The 23,272-nt window shown below is 41.0% G+C and overlaps 1 protein-coding gene across 3 annotated transcripts in view; it reads right to left on the minus strand.

Annotated features, from left to right (window-relative positions):
• The window catches only part of FSTL5 (follistatin like 5), a 2,922,734-nt gene that overhangs the window by 494,257 nt on the left and 2,405,205 nt on the right, over window positions 1–23,272 (minus strand). For all 3 annotated transcript variants that reach the window (XR_011205485.1, XM_069243741.1, XM_069243729.1), the window contains one exon: window positions 17,908–18,057. Coding sequence is in view for 2 of the 3 variants with exons in the window: in XM_069243741.1 (XP_069099842.1) it covers window positions 17,908–18,057 (150 nt within the window). In the remaining variant the exon portion in view is untranslated. The remainder of the gene's footprint in view (window positions 1–17,907; window positions 18,058–23,272) is intronic.

Below are 23,272 nucleotides of genomic sequence, written 5' to 3' on the forward strand. Positions count from 1 at the left end.
TCAGGGGCTATACTCCTGATAGATACAGAATTGGCTGCGGACAGAGCTATGACTCTTCAAAATCATCTTGCATTAGACATTCTTTTAGCGAAAAATGGCTGTGAAATGATTAACTCTAGGCATTGCCGCTCTTACATACCTAATAACAGTAAAGAGATAAGAGACTTAGGCCCATATTTATACTTTTTTAATTGTATTTTGTAAGTTTGCATCGCTTTTCCGTCAAAAAGTGACGCAAATGCGGCACAAAAAAAGTATAAATATGGGCCTTACTTACTAATCTGACTAACACAAGTAGTTATTTGAAGGAGTTGAAGGAACCAGGTGTTTGGGAAAAGGTTGGTAAGGGGTTTGCTTTAGTGGGAAATTGGCTTAGTAGTATTTGGAATGGGGTACTATTGAAAGTCATACAAGGAATATTAAATGTCATAGGTTGCTTATTAGGAATATGGGGATTATATAATTCATGTAAAAGAATTAAATTGAAAAGGTCTAAAAACAATCAGAGGAGGGAAGAAAAGAAAAGGTAAAGAATGTATTGGGAAAATTCAAGGAGAAGACAAAGGGGGTGATTCTGACCGCCGGGCCAGGGTCGGCGGGAGCACCGCCGACAGACCGGCGGTGCCCCGCAGGGCATTCTGACCGCGGCGCTTTGGCCGCGGTCAGTGCAGGAAAACCGGCGGTCTCCCGCCGGTTTTCCGCTGCCCCTTGGAATCCTCCAAGGCGGCGCAGCTTGCTGCGCCGCCGAGGGGATTCCGACCCCCCCTACCGCCATCCAGTTCCCGGCGGTCCGCCCACCGGGAACCGGATGGCGGTAGGGGGGTCGCGGGGCCCCTGGGGGCCCCTGCAGTGCCCATGCCACTGGCATGGGCACTGCAGGGGCCCCCGTAAGAGGGCCCCTAAATGTATTTCACTGTCTGCTGCGCAGACAGTGAAATACGCGACGGGTGCAACTGCACCCATCGCACAGCTTCCACTCCGCCGGCTCGATTCCGAGCCGGCTTCATCGTGGAAGCCTCTTTCCCGCTGGGCTGGCGGGCGGCCTGAAGGCGGCCGCCCGCCAGCCCAGCGGGAATGTCAGAATTACCGCCGCGGTCTTTCGACCGCGGAACGGTAACCTGACGGCGGGACTTTGGCGGGCGGCCTCCGCCGCCCGCCAAGGTCAGGATGAGGGCCAAAATGTGGAAGAAATTGAACTGAAATATTGTGGGTAATAAATTTGGTGTGATGACATATTTAGTAATCAGAGGAGGGATTGCTGAAGCAGATGTCATAATTAGAAATTTTTTATGAATGTTTATGTATTTTGAATAATGACTTATTTAGAAAAATGAGTAACGTAAAGAAATTATGCGCACGTTTGAAAATGTGACCTCGAAAAATGGCCACCAGTGTTCACGAAATGTAATAAAGTACAATTAATACATTCAAAATATTGAAAATGTATTAGATTACTGTAGTAATATGTCATATTAAGTGTTGTGAATTATGTTCTTACTTATTAATTGTATGCCTTAACTTAGTGAGTGTCTTGGCCTAGTTTTGCCAGGCCTCGTGCAGAAGCTGTATTTCTTAGCATTTAATGAAAAATTCTGACAGGGTGAACTAACTGTGAAATGCTCATTGTTTTAATAAAATGCTTAGCAGAAACTTTCTAATGGAACCGACGGACAGAAGATTAATTCTCTAGTAATGTATCCAATGTGTGTAATGTGCATGAGATGTACTTTCCCAGGATGTGAACAATGAAGACACTGACTGGAGACAAAGATGCAACAAAAGTAATACCTGATGAGCTGGATGATGAGAACATCGTAAAGCAGACCAATCAACGACATGTGAACTGTGAAATATAAAAATTCATAGATTTGGTAAATGGACACTATTGGTCAGAGTAATAACTTACTATTAGTTTACCAATTGGAAATTAGTGGATAGTTTGGGGAACTTTGATATAACAACGTGACAGAGGGAACTTAGACAAATTGCAGATTGCAAGGCGAGAGATCTATGGTGACGGTCGAGAAGAAGAGATTTGAGATTCTGTCATTGGGCTCATACTCTCTGACTGAGAGCCTGATGTTTTGCTGATTGATTGATGACCTGAGGACGAAGACTGATTCTGCTGCTGACCCATACCGAGGATAGGTAGATATGACAATAACTGAATTGCATTTTTATGCCTTTTGTTTCTAGGTACCAACTGCGTGGACTTAATACTTTCTTTAGATAAATGTTTCCCAAATTTGTGTTCTAAATTGTTTTGCATGAAGCTCCACATGCTGATGCTAATATGGGTTAGTTGGGTTTATTCACATGAGGACTGACAAATTATAGAGACAAATGGTTGACAAATTATTTTGCTGAACTTTATGGACATCATAGCCTTGCTGAAATGGGTTTTACTAATGTTTTGTGTTGATACCTTGCAATGTCCTTTGATTCAAGCTTTGATTAGATCATGTTTTCTGTGGCTTGTTGATTAACAAGCAATATTAAAATAGTTTGATTTGAATTTGATGATTAAGATTCCTGATTTAGTATTGTTAATTTAAGGGAAATAAACTTACTAAACTTATAAGTAAAGGTATGGTTATTTATGGCTGAAGAGCCATGGTGTGTGAAATTTACTGACTTCATTGATTATTGATTTGACTAATGTTTATTGATTATTGTGCAGTGATTATTGTCTCTGTACTGAAACTATGGTAAGTGTCCCCTAGTAAGTTTACTTATTAAGGATTGACGCGCTAACACTGTTGAGCTCCTGTCATCTGCTTCTCACTGTGTATAGTGTCAAAAGAGGCACAGTGAAAACCAGCAGTTCTAGTGTACCTGTTTCTCAGATGTTTCACAGCATGCTGTACTTCAAAGACAGGGAGCCACATTTGCAGTACAGACTTACATTCAGATGGAGTTGAATCAATATTATTCGGCATACTCTGCCCACATGTGGTAAGAAATGAAACAGGAGTGCTGATATAAATATAAGGACGCATACCTTTCATCATTAATGTTCAAAGTCATTCCACCGCAAATGCAAGTTCAGGGAATTTATATGACAATTATGGATTTCTCAAGGCGTCCCTAAAATATCATTTTCCTTTAATGAACATGTTATACAACCAGTTCGCTATGTGCTGCCATAGATGATCCGACTGATGTGGAAACTCTTAAGAGAAACATTGAAAACAGTGGAGAGAAGGGTACTTTAAAGAATTTGTTAGAGTATGATTTTATACTAAAAGTATAGGGTATCATAGAATTATAGAATGGATGACTCAAATAAAAAGATTACAATAAAGTAAAAAAGTTACGAAAAGGAGAAGAACGTTGGAAATGAAACAGCATAAAACAAAGAAAGAAAATGATTTCATGCTATTTGACCTCTTGAAGTGTCCTGGTGTTATGCGTTGTCACCGGTGCCTGCGATTTTAGTAAAAGCACAAGAAGGAAGCTTTTAAAGCAGTTATGAACAAAAGGATTCACTCAGTAGTTTATGCTTTTCAATGTCTTAAATATAAACAATGCACCGCTTTCCACTCCATAATTTTGAGGTTTATTAGGTCCTGACCACGCGATTCATTTATGGGACACACTCTAATCACCTTCTGACTTTCTAGCTTCTCAACAACACAACACAATAAAACTATTCTAGTCCCGAACATCATCAAACACCACAGCAAATGACATTCATACTAACTCAACTAAACAATGACATAACCTCAATAAAATGAAACATAAAACACAATGTTATGGCAAAATAATATATAAAAACATCACAACAGCCACATAAAACAAAATAACTAAAAGAAAAGAAGAACAGGAAAACAACACAAATGCAAAATATATCTATGTAATGTACTGTGTGCAATGCATAATTGAATTCACTGAACTTATCATTGTGTTTTGTAAAACTGTTAATGGTATAAACAGACTATGTTCCCTGAATACCACAGCATTGCCAAAAGACCGGAGGGTGAGGGCATTTAGCGACTTTTTAATACCGATCTAATACTAAAGTGGCATTCCTGCACCTGTTATTACTGGCAACGAGAGTGCTAGTAATTCCAAGTTTGAGAAATTCCTTGCTACTTTGAGTTGCATCCTAATTGTCACATAAGAAATGGAGGATTAACACACGTGTCAGTGTATGTGCACCAGATTTCCATTGCAATTCTTACATTTTGGCCCCTTGATCACCAGGAGATTTTGGAAAATATTAGCTGCTGAAACATCTTTTAGGGAGTGGGGTGTCAAGAGAGCACCGTTTTTCTGTTGAATATGTAATATCAACTCAGCTTGTAAATCCTGAAGTTGGCCAAATGGGGATTAAAATGCCTCTAAGAATGAGGTCCTTTGTGTTGAGTAGCTGAGCCAGTAAAAATTTAAAATACTGTTTTCCAGAATTTAGAATGAAGTTCCTGTTAGACTTGGCATCCTTGGTGTGGTCTCCCCTAATGTTTTGCCTCTGATTCCCAGGCGTTTGATGTGTGCTGGACCCAGTTTTTGTTGTTTTTGATACTCTGGGTAGTTTACCACTGCTATCCAGTGCTAAAGTTCAAGTGCTCCTATGTAAAATGTATGTGTAATTGGCTTTCCATGATTGGCATATTTGATTTACTGCCCTAATATAGTGTGCTAGAGGTGCCCAGGGCCTGTGAGTCAAGTGCTACTAGTGGGCCTGAAGCACTGGTTGTGCCACCCACATGAGTAGCCCTGTAAACATGGCTTAGACCTGCCACTGCAGTGTCTGTGTGTGCAGTTTTAAGCTGCCAATTTAACTTCCCTTTGTATACATGTAAGGTACCCCTAAGGTAGGCCATAGGTAGCCCCATGGGTAAGGTGCAGTGTATGTGAAAGGTGGACATGTACTTATGTGTTTTACATATCCTGACAGAGAAATACTGCCAAAATCAGTTTTCACTGTTGCAGGGCCTATCTCTCTCATAGGTTAACATGGGGCTGCCTTTAAATGTTATTCAAGCGCAGATTCCCTTTGGAAGCAGATAGAAACATGGAGTTTAGGGTCTCTGAGCTTACAATTTAAAAAAAAAATCTTTTAGTGAATTTGGTTTGTGTGTTTGAAAATGCCACTTTTAGAAAGTAGGCATTTTCTTGCATAAACCATTCTGTGACGCTGACTGTTTGTGGATTCCCTGTCTGGGTCAGTTTGACAGTTGGGGTGTTTTCACCTCTCTCTAGACAGTGACACAAAGGGGTCTGCCGCATAATACCAACGTGCAGTATTTGTGCCCCAAGGCACTGTTGTCTTACTTGTAAGTGCTAAATTCATATTTTTAATTATATATTGTGGATTTTTGTCATATTTGGCTTTGATTATTTAGATAAAATATTTTCTATTTTTCTAAACCTTTGTTGTGTCCTTCTGTAGTGGTTCACTGTATTACTGTGTGTGTTTGTACAAATACCTAACACATTGTCTCTGAGTTAAGCCTGCCTCTTAGTGCCAAGCTACCAAGGGGGTCAGCGGGGATTAGCTGAGGGTGATTCTCTTTTACCCTGACTAGAGTAAGGGTCCTTGTTTGGACAGAGGGTAACCTGACTGCCAACCAAAGACCCCATTTCTAACAATTTGCAAAGGGTTAAACTGTCTGAGGTGCCACCCTCTAGTAATACAATTGATGGTGATTGTGAGAGCAATACCTTATGCCTTTTTCATATCTCTTTTAGGCAAACAATATTTTCACCTTACATGTAATAATAAATAATCATAGCAACTCTACTAAAAAGAGACATCATAAAGATTTATGTGGCTCTAGAAACAGATCTAGATTGGTCCCTTTTCTTAATAATATTTATGGGTCTCATACAAAGAGAGTGAGACAGAGATATAAAAGTGAGCATGTATTGTATTTGTGCCAGTTCTAGAAGGAGTACGTTTTGTTGCTAAACACAGATTGCACGTATTGTTCTACCCCGTTTCACCGTGGCACTAAGCATCAGCGTTCTGGTAGTTGTAATGCTTGTAAAAACACAAACTATGTGGTTAAATACACAAAAGACTGGTGAAAAGGCATTTTTGTAAGTTACTATCTATATACATGTTTAAAGAGTTTAGAATATACCGACTGCCGAGCGCCCTAAGTTAAAACATTGGTACGAAGTCCCTTGTAAGATTTAAGCAAATAAAGCTACAATTTTCATATTGTATTATTTTCAGCATGATGTGGGATATAGTTCAACTTTATGTCCATTACTTACTCTATAAACATGTTCCAAGCTTTTCCCACATAGAGTTGTGTATGCTTATTCTATCGTAAAGTAATTGTGCACTATAGAACCTAATTGGTTCCTGTTGCTACCGCAATCAACACATATCGTTTACGGTTTTGTGCTCAGACTGGTCAAGGTTCCGGAGAACCGGCTGGTAGTTTGTCATAGTACGGTAAATGCCTGATCTTACCAACATGTCACTGGTATTAAAGTTACATAGAGTGCCAGACATAAAACATACACTGCATCCATATTCAGAATCTTGACTGGGGATGAGCTCATTTTTATTAGAGAAACTAAGACGTCACCCCTAAATTTCGTCTTTCCTTCTGTTCACACACTCATCGAGTTTTACCCCCACAAACTGAATAGTTTGTCACGAATGCTAGTTGGCACTGTGTATGCGTGTGAGATTTTCGACAAGACACATTTAAAGAGAGACCACCCAGTGAATGATGGCCCAATATGCTTTACTATCCAAAGGCTCTGTCAGAATAAAGAGATAATCTGGAATCTTTATTCTTGGCGAGTCTGGACGATTTAAGTTTGGGTAAAAGAAAATATATATATATTTTCATTGGATGTCTTAATTACAACGGTGTTTAGAGTGACTTTGTAACTGGATAGATACTTATGGCCGTTTTTCTCAAAGCAATTTAAATTAGGATTAAACATGATTATTTAATAAAAACAACTGTCAGCAAAGAGTAGACATCGTAGTATGTGTCAAAGTTTACAAGAGAAGGACCTTGGAATTTAGCGCACTTCTATTCTTGTCCAAATGGAGTACATGGCAGATGGACAAAGTTTGACTTTTGAAATATAAGCTATCAATGTAAACTAAATGGTGTTTGCCAACATACAAGAACACAATAAACGCCATCGTGTGCTGTCGCTGATGCATTCAGACTCCAATTAATCTGGAACCTAGTTAATTTACGCTCTGCAGCATCTAGCAGCGTGCTAACTGAGCAATTGTAATTGCAAAATAATAGACAAACTGCTTACGCAGGAAACATGCACCGAGGGACCTAACAGCATGACAAACTGTAATGTTACCGGAATATTTACAGCTGTTATACAAACTGCTATAGTATTCTTTGAATAATCCCCATGCACACAGAACAGAATTAAAGGATTGAAGGGGAAATGAGCTACTTATAAAATGATGACAGGCCCAGAACACAGTCACTTGGATCCTTTCAGTGTGCTAAAGTATTTTCAGGCTATCGTTTGTCTGGTCTTGTATTTCTGCTGTGGGATGTTCCCAACTATCAGTCCGCTGCTCACTGAAGCGAAATGAGTTTGCAAGTTTTGGAAGGATGGCGCAGCACGCGCTGTGGGGATGTATTGGCTCTTCTGCATGGATGACACAGCCACACATGTTCCAGGAAACAATGCTGTTCTCAAATTAGATGTGTTTTCTAAATCTTACAGATCCTTGAACATGAGTGAAAAAACAAAAACATGGCAACTCTCAACACCTTGACTTCATTCTCTTCCAAAAGGGAGCGCAACTTAATCAGCTATAATTAAGAAGTGGGAGTACAATACAATTACAATACAGAAAAAAACAGGAAATGAATTTAAATTTATAATGATGAACTCATCTGACCAGCTGTTTCAAAAGAAAAAAAGGTCAGTGTGCCTGATGTAACCGCCTAGAGAACATTTCTGCTTTATTTCGACCAGTGAGAAAATTAGACTGTTGACAGGAAGAGTAGCAGCAACAAAATGGGAATATCAAGAATGTATTACATGAGAAGTATAGGAAGTGATTATCTGCTACTGTTGAAAGGAAATGATAGATAAGGAATTTTGCAGCGATCAGTTATACAGGGCTAAAGTACAACCAAATTTACGCACAAATCGTGTGTCAAGTCACTAATGAGTTAAATAATTAGAGAGAGTCAAAAGGCTGCAGACTTTGTAGAAATGATATATTTTTTAAATTAACATGTGAGTAAACATCACATCCCTATTCAGTGCCAACTAGCGCTCATAACACAATATTTACAGTTTGAAGAAAAAACTATGCGGGGGGGCTTACATGCAGGAAACATGAGCTGCAGGTTTAGTGCCAGTGTATGCTTTAAAACTACAATATGACCGACAATATCCTTATTGCCTATATTCAGGGTGTTTTATGTCTTATAGTACATGATACCTCCATTTTTCATCCATAAACAATAGTATCAACGATGACAATTTTCAACTCTAAGCCCCTCTGTTACATGCAGTATGAAAACACATGCATAACACTGAATAAAAGCTCTGTAACGTTACTAAATACAGGAACCAATTACAATATTTTCTCTTAAAATAGAATGTGGAAAGATAATACTGGCTTGGTGCACATTGTACTTATGGAACATTAGGAGACGCAGGTTCTAGCATTTGCAACAAAGTGCTTCGTTATAATGACAGGAATATTGATTTTGAACTTATAGTATCTGTTGATGAAGATGTGTTTATCGCTCTTAAAATGTAGCTGTTTCTTTTATATCGTTACATAGCAGGCTCAGTGTCGCCTGCAGACACTGCTACTGTAGCTTTGGAAACAGAAACATTCTCTTTCACTATGTGTTTCAATGCCAGCTGCTGTTTCTTTCAGAGTTTACATTGCCAGGAAAATGAAAGTAAATTGTGTGCTATTCTGCAGGTGGCCCCGTGACTATATAATGTCTGAATTAGTGGGACGAAACAGAAGGCATCGGAATGCCTGAGCTGATCTGATGGTTGAAAGGAGTAGCCTTTGTAGGGAGAATACACTCTGCCATGCATTATATATGGAATTATAGATGAGTAGGGGTGAAAAATGGAGATGTTTTTCACCTAGTGGTTGTCAGAGACATCAAATCGACAATGAGAGTGAATCCGTTACTGCTATGTAGTTTGACTCAGTTGGACTTCCTATTGAAAACACATTTTTGATTTGCCTATAACATAGGTCCCAACGAATAGAACAGCACCAAATTGGGAAGTTGCTTAACATATAGAGCTACAGTCTGGAAAGTCATTTTTGTGCAGTTCCGTGCAGAATAAAACATTTAAAGGGTGGGGAAAACTATATGCTCCAATTTTAGATCCACAGATAACTGATGCAGTTAAGGCAAAAGCTGCTGACCTGGTTTTTGTCAAACTTGTCCTGAAACTAGAACTTTATGCTGAAAGAATTCAGAGTTTTGGTATAAATCTGTTCAAGTAGTTTTTGAGATGTGAGCACTTGAAAAAGGTGCTGGTGAGCTTGAAAGTGATAACACATATTTTTAATCAGGTGAAAAGTTGTTTGTTGAATTCCTTATAATGGCTGTACTATTTGAAGAATAGGCATGACATTTGGCAAATACTTAGTAAGATAAGATTACTACCGGAAGTTTCATATTTGTACAAATCCATTAATGGGCACAGATAAGAAGGGATGTAGCCATAGAAATGCTAATTTACTAATACATAGGCCACTGTACATTTAATATGGATAACATTTTGCAGATGCTTGGAAGGATTAGTTCTCTATTGATATGTCTGGTGTCGAGCAATCCATCAAAAAGAGCAAAGTTAAATGGGGTATAGAATACAATTGTCATTTGACTATAATGTTGATGCTGTTTGATGAATGTTCATCAAATGTGGCAGGCAGTTAGCAAATTATACCAAGTACAGACGTCAGGTTTTGTGAAGAATCCAGTCGAGGGCAAGGTTAAAATGGAGGGCCAAAACATTTTTGATTTGCTAATAAACTTGCCACCATTTGAGTCAAATAATTAACACGCACAGAAACAAGTACCAAACTCAAAAGAGCTCAGAGCAAAGAGAGAAACATGGTGTACATGAGGACAGAGTGGATCTGCACAAATATTGACAGATATATTGCACATTTATCATATTCTTGGTCTTTTCAAATTTGTGCAGACTTGTCAGGGGGGCACAAAAGGTGGTGTTTTGCTCATAACATTGTCACTGTGTGACAAATCTGCACAAAATCAAATGGAGACTTGGAAGTATTAGTTTTCTATTACTATGTCAAACTTTGTGACCATGCATAAGGGGGTGTTATTGAGAGGGGAATACCATTTTCATTTACTTATAACATTAGCACTTTTAATGACTCTGTATTAAATCTGGCAGGACGTAGGCAAGTTACTCCAAGAGAAGGCACATTTTTTATTAACTATTTGATGGATCTGCAAAACATTTGCATAGACCTTGTACATGTAGCTTACTCTTGGTTTTCTCAGTTTCATTTAGGTCAATCATGTGGGCAGATTTAGAAGGGGAGAGGGTCAAAGAAATATTAATTTGCAAATAAATTTGCCACTACTTGATAAAGCCACACAAAATGTGGCAGATGCTTAGCAGTTTTCTGCAAATTCATCAATTGTGGAACAAAGATAATTGAGGGGACATAAAAGCACTATTCACTGTAGCACTGAATGATAGATCTGCATGACATTTACCAACTTGTTAGCAAATTAAATCAGTACAAATCCAGACAGGCTCTGCGCCCCCTCCCCCTCAGTGCATACCCACTGGCATTTGGATGCAAGCCTGGTTAAAGGTGGTGCACAATGCACAATGAGTACTTTGCATTTGTGTGGTAGATCACAAAGGACCCCTTGAAATGTATTAAAATCATTCAGCAATTGTAAAACCAAAAAGCCCTGAAATTCACCAATTATGGTCTGCAAACACACAATACACACCCTAACATGCACCTCTTCTATGGTCAGTGCACCACTTAGCAGGTGACATGTAAAACAGTCTGACTACAAAGAGTGAAACACGGCGGGGTGTAGAAACTTGTTGGGGTGTGGAAACACTTTTTTAATCCCTGAAGACAATGATTTTAAATGCACACAGCTGTAATATTGGCATGAGTTATAAGGTTTTAAAATCTTTTTTTCCAGTGGCATGACCAAGGCAAACTCTAGGTTTGATAATTGCAATTGCTCTTTTTTTCATAGTCTGAATTAGTGACAAAGTTCACAGTATTTTTTATTTCCCAATGATGAACTACATGCACTGGCTAGAGCACTGCTGTAAATTAAATACTGCAAAAGAAGATAATGCTGACTAAGAGAAATAGAATGAATACATATATAAATGGTCATATGAGATTAGAAATACTTGACTGAACTAAGACACAGAGTTCACATAGAACATTTCGAATATTTCAATGAAGTGAGGCACAGAAACAACAATAACAAAAAAACAAGTACAAAACTAAGTCAAACCAGGATATAATTTTAACTACATCGAGAAAGCTTAGAGCTAACGAAGAAGTGTGACGTGAATGAGACAAATGAATGTCACACTGATATACCTAATACCAATATAATTTCATACTAATGTCATGTCACACTAATATAAAAAATTCCACACAATGTTAAACGGAATTAGAAAACATCTGATATGTGCTTTCTGAATCCCACCATGTATGATCAGACTTAGGTGTTAATATTTAACTAAGAGCTGATTTAGGGTTGGCAGACAGGTTACTCCATCAAAAATATGACATATATCCCATCCACCCTATTACAAGTCCATCCACCCTATTACAAGTGCATTATATACTATGAGACGACATGCCTCGGACCAGTCGAGCATGTAGTCAAAGTGAAGGTGATGGAAATTCTAAGTAAAGATTTCTACCATCACTCAAGACATATTTTGGAGCTAGACTAATATAGGACCAATTTAGAGATTGTGTCCAGACAGAGCACCAATGATAGTGGATATTTGGTATATCATCAAATTTGTTAAAAGTAACATATGTTATTTAAAGTATTAGAAAACAACAGATGTGTGGTATGCAGCAATATCTAAAAAGAGATTATTTTTATTATGAAATGGGGGGACATCAATAAATCCTGATCCTTAATGGAAACAAGCTCTGAGTGGGAAAGCGACTGGAGCGAGACTAGTCTCCTAGCACTTGTGGCTTGCATGGATTTGTGGTTCAAGTGATATTTTCCAAATTCATACTGTGTCACACTGGACCTATTTCAGTTTTGTAAAAGTGGCAAGGTCCAAGGTTTGACTGAATGATGTCTTCACAATGTTGATTTCGGTTTGTGGAAGATCTTGGATAACTGTTTCTATGGGAAAGTTTGAGTATCCTTAGCTTTCACAGACTTCCCTATGCACCTTGTAATTGAGTTGGTTTGAACTGGTTGGCAGACAAATTAGGTTTCATTAATCTTCTTCATTTCAGGCTATTTAGATGGGAATTCCTACTGAATACATGCAGCTGCCCTTACCAAGCTTTGCCTAATTAGCTCAGTGTCCAAGGTCATAAAGCTAGGTACCACAGTGTTTAGAAGCAAATATTCTGACTGAAAAAAGGAGAGTTCATAAAGTGTTCTTTAGTCATATAGTGGAATTCTCCATAAATATATAACAACAAAGTACTCCCTTCATCTTTCAGGATGGTTCTGATGCGGGCGAGGCATGCTTTTTCAAATTAGAATGAGTATGTCATTGATAAGTAACCATAATCCAGCCCCTAAATATTGCCCACACTCTGCACTCCAGCATTTCTTATAGTGTAAAGGGATATTTATTTTTTATGTGTGTGCTAAGTGCACAAAGCTCTTCTTATCATCCCTTGCAGTTGGAAATAAAACATGGCTGTGGTGAGACTTTCGGCTAAGCATCTCATTTCTACTGTCTGCAGAGGAGAAATTGCGATTAACCGAATAATGAAAGGTGCTAATGGATAGCATTGTTATTTACTAACAAATTCCTAGATAAATGTAAATCAAGCAAATGGATTTGACACTGTTCTAAACAGCTGGCTAAGTGACACAACAGTCAATGTCTGATAAGTAGCAAACCGAAAATAGGCAAGTAAAGTATAATAGCGGTTTTATCTTTTCACTCTGTACTACAATCAGCATACAATTTTGATATTGATCAATTTCACTGTCTCTGAGACACAAATTAGAAATCATTTAACTTGCATGATGGGTCCTGAAGCAGAGTTCTCAATGGCCGCTGTAGCTTTATAAGAGGCATGGCTTTGCAGTTGGGTTGCAGGGAAGCGCAGCCTGATCTACAAGTCAATAAGTGAAGGACATGCAAAGAGCAATGTGGAACACTCTTATTCTATTCCTTTACCATGAACTTGTTAATAATATTAATCCCCAGTGTCAGTCATTGACAGGCAGTCAGGAGGTTCAGCAGTGGATTTGCTGTCATGGAGACAAAATGTCCTCTTTTTTAGCACAGCGCATGCCCTTTGTCTTGGTGTGTATGGGCAAGTTCAAAGATGAAGGAGAGGTTAGCACATTACCTTCTGATCTCCTGTTACATATTATCCTATGCCCCTTGCTTTGCAGGGTTATGTATAACCGGCAATCTGTATGCTTGGGTCCTTGCATATCTCTTGCTTTCGGTGCATGGGTGTCACCACATTTTTTTTCTTAAGACAAAGTTTGGAGCTCGTACACATTTTTGATCCTCTGCACTTGCCATATTGTAGTGTGTTAGAAATGGGGTTTCTGGTTGGCTAGGGTATGTACCTCAGCCAGGCAGAACTTACCCACTCTAGTCAGGGCAAAGGAGTTACACGTCCAAGATAACCCCTGCTCACCCCCTTGGTAGCTTGGCTCGCACAGTCAGGCTTAACCCGGAGGCAATGTGTAAAGCGTTTGCACAACACACACACACATGTGATGCAATTTCCCCACCACAAAGGAAACACAACACCAGGTTATATGAAAATATACTGTATTATACACAACGCAATTATCAGACCAAACATCACATATCAGTACTATCCTGCTACCTTAGCAGTTGTCGGAACGTTACACATTAGTTACTCTGCAAACTAGCAGTAGTCACACATAACACACAGGTTACTTAGTATTCTGCAACATAAGCAGTAGTCAGGAAACACGTTATCACATCACAGCACTTGTCATAAGAATATCATAAAATGTCCATAGTAGGAACATTAGAAAACATATGGCAAGTTAGAAAAACATTTTAGCAAGCATGTCCATAAAAGGAACATTTGCATACACATATGTAAAAACATCAAACGCAGGTAGGTAATATATGAATCAAACAAAAGTCTGTAGAAAGAACTTTGGATTGCAAGTATATTGGTCCTTTAAAAAGTACCTGGTTGGATGAAGGCACCTCCAGTGCCTAGAAGGCGAACAATGGGGCCCCCGGCGCTCCTATGCGCAAACCGGGGACCACCCTTATACTCTGGGGTCAGAGGAGGGTGACATGCACCTCCTCTCTTTTATAGACAGGCCCCTCTGGGGACTGTGATTACTGGGGGCCCCCCAAGGGCCTCAACCAGCCCTCTCAAGGTGGGCCAAAGCCAGCAAAAACAACTTAGGGCAGGAGGGGGACACCACGCACCCCCTCCGGTTTAATGACAGGGCCCTCCCGGGACCCGTGATCTCTGGGGGCCCCTCTGGGCCTCCACTGGCCCTTCCACCAAGAGGGGGGGGCCACAATAATGACCGTTTTACCTAACAGCAGAAGAGGAGCGTCCTGCTCCTAACGCAGAGGCCAGGGGGAAGGGGGCACTCCCCGCACCTTCCCCTGGTCCTGCTGTGAAGCCACAGGAAGATCGGACCCCTCCTGGGGCCCGAGCAGACACTCGCCTGCACCCGATGCGTGCGCGATTGTTCTTCCAGCTACCCGGGCCGCTGCAGTGATCTTATTTAAAGGGGCACAATGCAGCCAGGAGCCTACGAGCTCCCAAGGCCCCATAAGCACTCTGCAAACCACGGAGAAGCACCCCTCATGAAGAAATGGATGCAGGGGTCAGGGGCCACAGCACCCTGCCCCTGGGGAGCAGAATCTTAAGAAAAGGTCCTCAGGTGGAGGGCCCGGCTACAGGCCAGCACAAGGGAAAGGCAGCAAGTGGCAAGTCCTCCACAGTGACCAGGCAGGTCACAGGTCAGCACAGCAGCAGCAGTCCATGGCGGTTCCTGGTGAGTCCTTTCAGCCTTTGGTGTCCAGTTCCAAGATGATTCCAAAAGTCTCCAAATTGTGGGGAAAATTCCCCTGTCCTTATAGTCAGTTCTTACAGTGTTTTACAATGGTAGGGAGAGGAGGTTCCAGCCAGTTACAACTCGTTCTGGGAGTGACCCTCTATCTTTTCAGCACAGGCTCCAAACATCAGTTGGGGGTTGTGAGGCCAGGGCACAGTCTTTACAAATGCAGGTGTGCCCCGCCTTTCCCTTCTCTCAGCCCAGGAAAACTATTCAGTATGCAGATGCACCTCTGTGACACCCCCACCCTCCCGGTGTACAGGCTGTATGAAAAGTATGCACAAAGCCCCAACTGTCACTCTGCCCAGATGTGGATTGGAGTCAAGCTGCAAAACACCAGAGTCATAAGCACAGATAAATGCGCACTTTCTAGAAGTGGCATTTCTGTGATAGTAATAAAAAATACACCCACACCAGTAAGCAGCATTTATTATCACCATCACAACCATACCAAACACGCCTACGCTACCCCTCATAAATCAGACAATACCCCTTACACATAAGGCAGGGCATTTCTAATGCAATCCTATGAGAAGGCAGCACTCACAGCAGTGAGACACCAGTTAGGCTGTTTGTCACTACCAGGACAGGCCACGCAACCTGGCACATGTCCTGCCTTTCTACATACATGGCACCCTGCCCATAGGACTAGCTAGGGCGTACCTTAGGGGTGACTTACATGTAGTAAAAGGGGAGTTCTGGGCCTGGCAAGTAAGTTTAGATGCCAGGTCCCTGTAGCAGAAAACTGCGCACACAGGCCCTGCGCTAGCAGGCCTGAGACAGGTTTGAAAGTCTACTTCAGTGGGTGGCGCAAGCAGCGCTGCAGGCCCACTAGTAGTATTTAATTTACAGGCCCTGGGTATAGAGATACCACTGTACAAAGGACTTATAGGTAAATTAAATATGCCAATTAGGTATAAGCCAATCATACCAACTTTAGATGGGAGAGCACCTGCACTTTAGCACTGGTCAGCAGTGATAAAGTGCTCAGAGTCCTAGAGCCAACAGCGAACGGTCAGAAAAACCAGGAGGAAGGAGGCAAAAAGACTGGGGATGACCCTGCGTAAGGCAGAAAGTCCAACATAGTGCCATCTTTGTGAAAGCTAGAAAACCTTAACTGCTCCCTGCTCTCTGCATATTGGCACACTTGCTCACAAAAGGAAGTTTCGCATCGCAAATGGCAAGCATCCTCACTTGTCAAGAGAAAATGTGGCAAAAAATATTCCAAGGTTACCAGTTCTTCTTTGTCAGTGCTAGTACAATGTTTGAAACATGATTGATAATATGAACCAAACGATTTCACTCTATATGTTTTTCCATGTATCATGCTTGTTATACCTGATGCTCTTTGCACAAAACAGAACCTGCACTTATAACTGCAGATACACAATTACCTTTGAACTATGAAGAACATAAATTGGGTGCCGATTAGCTGATTTACTGTTGAACGCAGTGCAGCCACCTTTTACTAAAGTTTCCTGAAACATAATTCTTAATTTTTGCTTGGCAGGAAAATAACATCTACTGTAAATGCAGCTTTGAAGAGGACGTGTAGAGTTCGAGGCAGAAGAAATTAAAGCAATTAAAGAATGTGGCGCATATCGTGTACTGGCCTTAACTCAGGGCAACATAGATTAGCCATCACAAAATGTATAATTTCTAAAAGGATTAATGAACCATCTGCATGTTATTTTATTGATTCATTTTGCAAATGCCGCGTGAATTAGAGCAACTTATGATTTAATCAACAAATAAAATGCGGTCCAGCTGGCAAGCATCGCCATAGATAAACCTTGCCGGGTTGCTCGAACTTCATTTTAATTCATTAAGGTGAGTGGCCCGGCTGATCATGCAATAGGTTATGACTTAAAGATTAACTCTTTCGTTTTTGTTGAATGTCTAATGAAATCAGTTTTCAAATGTGACTTTAAAATAATTGTCTTTCGACATTAAAAGAAACGATTCCACTGGTAAAAAGACAATTGCAGCTGTTAAACCGTTCATTTAGATATATTTCAAAATAATGAAGAGCTCTTGTTACAGAGTTGTTATTGGTAGTAGAAATTTACATGTGGGAAGAAACACGCAAATTGATCCTGTACCGTCTTCGAGCGCCCTCTTGCACCCATGGACCATACCACCCAGACAGTATAACTTGCCTTTCGGGCCTCCATACACTAATGACAATGTAATTGGAAATATGTGTTTGTATAGAAGTTATCATGAAAAACAGAAACAGATTTAACAACTGAAACGTTTTTGGATTTCAACAAGCTCTAGATTTCTGGCACATGATCAGTAAACAAAGTTATCTTGTACCTTCTTATTTATGGGGCGATTCTGGACGCTGGAATATTGATAAACCAGTCCGGTCAGATTCCGGACGTAAAATAAGTGTTATTGTTTTTGTTGTTCCTTCAATTTTATAAATCAGTTTTGCTCATTTAAAACTTATTGCCATATATTCATGTCCCAGAAAGTAATAATTTGTCTAAAATCCAGCAACAAGAGCATATAGGGGGGGTCATATTCCCTTAACTGTTTTAGCATAGTACCGTTTATGTAGCAGGGTTCGGTTTTCTAATTAGACACAGCTGTCTAGTCTTTGAATTAAAGCACCTTCTTATATATATAGATATATACACTTACGTACCTGCATAGCTTTTTGGGACTGAACATCTACAATAAGCAGCCTGTCCAGGTGAGGCTGAGCCACATAAATAAACTTGTCCTTGACGTTAACAGCAGAGGCCCACTCACAACGCTGACTTTCTCCATCCCCTGACTCTGGACACACTTCCTCCTAAAATGAAATGAGAATTATAAATTAAGTTTAAAACAAAAGTCACACATCATATTTAGTAAACTGGAGTGCATTTCGTTTTCACATTAGGGAGTGGATTATCGGAGGACACGATTGTCTCAGTGAATGGCACGGTCCATAGGATGCGTTTTCATGCTAAATGACTCTATGTATTTCTTGCCTTGGTATTGTCATGGGGTTTGCAGGTGGCGATCACTCAGCTCGGATGGTGAACACACATAGAGAATTGCATGTTATAGGTTTACATCAACAAGCATGATTCAGCCCCTCATCTCTCTCGGGTTAAACACATTAATACTAACTAACTCCCGATGCTGCAATAAACAAAGACAACAGAGTTTGTGATCTGAGCTCTATACATAGCGGCTGTTTTTACCAATATAAATACGTGTTTACCTTTATTGATAATGGAAACCTTTGAGTGAATCCAATTAATTATTATTAGGCACGTGATGACACATAAGGTCCTCTTTAAAATCGTACCATTCTCATAACTGTCTCTGCTTTACATTAGCAGAAAATAGAATGAGTAAATGAATGGATTCACTAGTTCAAAGTATGCAAAGACACTTGAAGATTTTCTGGTCAGGCGAGGAACTAACTGATGTTTTTCTTAATAGTTTACAACGTGTTCTAAAGTTGTTCTTCAAAGTAAAAAAAGCGCTGGCAGTTCTTTCATTGCTTAGGAGCAAGGGCTAGAAAGAGAATTACAACTCTAATTTACTGGCTAATGAGCAATTCAAGATTCTAGAGCTCTGACAATGGAGCTTCTACTAGAGTGGGAATGGTGCTTCACAAATGGAACCTTAAAAGTTAGTTTAATCTAGAGTGAGAAGTTAGCACATGGTCTGCAACTCTTGAGAAACATGGCTGTAGGAATGAATGACAACGACAGGATTAGCAGCTTAGTTGTGGATCAAGTAGAGTTCATTCATAAAGTGCACAGGGAGCACATGAGCATAGACACTCTTGAACCCTGCTGTGCTTCAACGTCACTGTTATTTAAGAATCCATGTTCAAGGCAAGAACTATAATTCTCAAGCTACCTTGCTGAAGAGGCATGCAGCTAAAGTACTTGTATTTTTGGGAAAAATGTAAAGGTTGACCTCAAATTTAAAAACAGAATTCCTCACTTAATAGATTTGTACCAATCAAGTACCTGTTGGACTTTGTTTGCTTATGCAGGGTCATCCCCAATCTTTTTGCCTCCTGCCTCCAATTGTTCTGACCTGTTGCTGTTGGCTTTTGAACTCTGAGCACTTTACCATTGCTAACCAGTGCTAACGTGCATAGGCTCTCTGTGTAAATTGTATTGTTGATTGGTTTATCCATGATTGTCATATTTGATTTACTAGTAAGTCCCTAGTAAAGTGCACTGGAGGTGCCAGGGACTGTAAATCAAAATGCTACTAGTGGGCCTGCAGCACTGGTTGTGCCACCCACATAAGTAGCTCTGTAATCATGTCTCAGACCTGACACTGCAGTGTCTGTGTGTGCAGTTTCAACTGTAAATTCGATTTGGCAAGTATACCCACTTGCCAGGCCTTAACCTTGCCTTTTCTTACATGTCAGACACCCCTAAGGTAGGCCCTAGGTAGCCCCAGGGGCAGCGTGCAGTGTATGGTTAAGGTAGGGCATATAGTAATGTGTTTTATATGTCCTGACAGTGAAATATTGCTAAATTTGGCCTGTCCCTCTCATAGGTAAACATGGGGGCTACCTTTAAATCTGATTAAAGTGTAGATTCCCTTTGGGAGTGGATGGGCATGTGGAGTTTGGGGTCTCTGAGCTCACAATTTAAAAATACATCTTTTAGTACAGTTGATTTTAAGGGTTGCGATCTCCCAGCCTCCATCAGCGATGCTGGGCGTCAGTTCTCCAGCTCGGTGCGTCGACTCTTCGTTGCATTTCCGACGAGCACCGATTTTAAGCCACAGAGCCTGCGGCGCGTCGTTTCTTCAGCTACAGATCGGGGTTGCGTCTATCTTTTCCTCGGCTGGTGCTCTGTGCATGGATTTCCTGCCAGCTTCTATTTTCAGAGTCCCAGGAACTGGATGGGCACCACAGAGCAGGGTAGGAGTCTATCCAAAGACTCCAGCTGCTGGCATAGAGAAGTCTTTGCTGTACCTGAGACTTCAAACAACAGGAGGCAAGCCATAAATCAAGCCCTTGGAGAGCTTCACAAGATGGAAGGCACACAAAGTCCAGTCTTTGCCCTCTTACTCTGGCAGAAGCAGCAGCAACTTCAGAATAGCTCTACAAAGCACAGTCACAGGCAGGGCAGCTCTTTTTCCTCAGTTCTTCAGCTCTTCTCCGGGCAGAGGTTCCTCTTGGTTTCCAGAAGACTTCTAAAGCCTGTGGTTTTAGGTGCCCTTCTTATACCCAATTTCTCCTTTGAAGGAGGCCTAAATCAAAGCAAAGTCTCTCTTGAAAGTGAAATCCTGCCTTGACCAGGCCAGACCCCAGACACTCACCGGGGGGATGAAGACTGCATTATGTGAGGACAGGCACATCCCGTTCAGGTGTAAGTGACCACTCCTCCCCTTCCTCCTAGCACAGATGGCTCATCAGGAAATGCAGACTACACCCCAGATCCCTTTGTGTCACTGTCTAGTATGAGGTGCAACCAGCCCAACTGTCAAACGGACCCAGACAGGGAATCCACAAACAGGCAGAGTCACAGAAATGGTATAAGCAAGAAAATGCAAATATGACCACATAAATGACCGCTGCCACTTTCATGCAGATTTTGATTTTGCCCTTGATGTCACACTCTCTACTCATCTATTATATGAGGCCAACTTATAGGGCAGGCTACTGTGATGCCTTTTAAATGGCCTTGTCCCCATTTTGTCAGAGGCTAACACTATGTACTGTGTGCGTTCCTCCTCTGCCTAGGCCTACTGATCATGGTTGCCTGATTTACATAAATATTTAAAAGGGCAGTTTAAGCCTGTCAAAAGGAGATATTCTGACAGATTGAATTTGTGGTTAAAACCTGAACAGCCAGGTGAGCAGTGGCAGGCCTGCTGTTATCTTTACATTGTCTCCTTAGTGGATGGCACAATGGCTGCAGCAGTCCACTTGAGGTAATACACACCTTGAGTACACCTTGGTATCATATACTAGAGGTTTATAGTTATTTTGAATATGCCAATCATCTCTATACCAATTTCATCATGTTGAAAGGAGGAGCACAAACACGTTACCAGTGTTAGCAGAGGTAAAGTGCAAAAAAGTTCTACAGTTAGTAAAAGTAGGGTTCAGCAAAACATTCTGAGGTGACCCTACAGAAAGGGCAAATTTCCAACAAGCCTCCCTTTCAAATACATGTTTTTCTTTTTTTCTCCACGAGGAAAACATGTTTTATCTGGAAAGAAAGCTCTTTTCCTATTTCCTTGGAAATTTGTTGAGGACCCATTCCACTTTCCAATTCTGAAATGAAAATTATTCCAATCCTTGGCTGGGGTAACTTTTTGACTATTTCCAGGGTGTATGGGGTTGGTTAGGAGTTTGGGAATGCCCACAGATTTAGTTTTTTGTGGGCAATCACAAATTTCAAAGGCATGTCATGCCTTGGAACACCGGCATCCCATCTCTTGAATGAGACTTGGTACTTCAGAATTCTCCACACACATGGCAGGGAACAATACAGTAAATGTGCTGACATGTTCCAGGAATCATTTTGTGACTATGGCATTTTCAACTGTAAACTTATGTTTACATCACAAACACCCTTTGTGAATATATCTCCTATGTGTTTAGCTTCCAGAATACAATGAGTAGTTAGGCTAACCCTGCACGCTATCAGATTTTGAAAACTTAAGAATTGGTCCTTCTTGGACCTGGCCCCTTTTGTGGAGTCATCCCCAAATGTTTTGCCTTCGTCCTCCGATTTTTCCGACATTTTTTTTGGTAGGCTTTAGGACTCCGAGCACTTTACCACTGCTAACCAGTGCTAAAGTGCATATGCTTTCTGAGTAAATTGTACTGTTAATTTGTTTATCCATGATTGGCATATTTGATTTACTGGTAAGTCCCTAGTAAAGTGCACTAGAGGTGCCCATGGCCTGTAAATCAAATGCTACTAGTGGGCCTGCAGCACTGTTTGTGTCACCCACACAAGTAGCCCTGTAATCATGACTCAGACCTGCCACCGCAGTGTCTGCAGTTTTGCATTGTAAATTCGACTTTGCAAGTGTACCCACTTGCCAGGCCTAACCCTTCCCTTGTCCTACATCTGAGACACCCCTAAGGTAGGCCCTAGGTAGCCCCAGGGGCAGGGTGCAGTGTATGGTTGAGGTAGGACATATACTACTATGTTTTATATGTCCTGACAGTGAAATACTGCCACATTTGTTTTTCATTGTTGCAAGGCCTATCTCTCTCGTAGGTTAAACTGGGGGCTGCCTTTAAACACGATTAACGCGTAGATTCCCTTTGGGAGCAGATAGACATGTGGAGTTTTGGACCTCTGAACTCACAATTTAAAAATACATATTTTAGTAAAGTTGGTTTTAAGATTGTGTGTTTGAAAATGCCACTTTTACAAAGTGGGCATTTTCTTTCTTGAACAATTTTTGTGACTCTGTCTGTTTGTGGATTCCCTGTCTGGGTTAGATTGACAGTTGGGCTATTTGCACCAGCAATCTGTGCTAGGAGGGATGTGAGGAGTGGTCACTCGCACCTGAAAGGGCTGTGGCTACCCTCACACAATGCAGTCTCCAACCCCCTGGTGTGTGTATGAGGCTTTGCCTGGGCAATGCAGGATTTCACAAACAAGTGGGACTTTTCTTTGAAGTAAGCCTATTTCAAAGGCCAAAATGGGTATAAGAAGAGCAAGACCACAGACTTTAGACACTTCTTGGGAGAGACATTCTACCTCACCGACACTTCTGGACAAGAAACCTGCTGGTGAAGAATCCCTGAACCAGACCTGACAAGAGGAACTGTCTGGCTGCCCAAAGGACTCACCTGGACTGCTTTCTGAAAGCACAGCTGACCCGGAATGACGCAGACCGACTTCCATAGAGAAATCGATGCAGCGCCTGTCGTGCAGCAGAAATTTCAACGCAACACCCACTAGATCGATGCAGTGCTTGTGGCTTCGCTCAGCAAGCCCAGGATTCTACGCATCATCCCCGGGGTGCAAGAAAAACCCCGCAACCCGAAGGGGAACCAAGTCAGTGCACCA

Source organism: Pleurodeles waltl, chromosome 1_2 (genome assembly GCF_031143425.1).
Source record: "Pleurodeles waltl isolate 20211129_DDA chromosome 1_2, aPleWal1.hap1.20221129, whole genome shotgun sequence".
NCBI lineage: Eukaryota > Metazoa > Chordata > Amphibia > Caudata > Salamandridae > Pleurodeles > Pleurodeles waltl.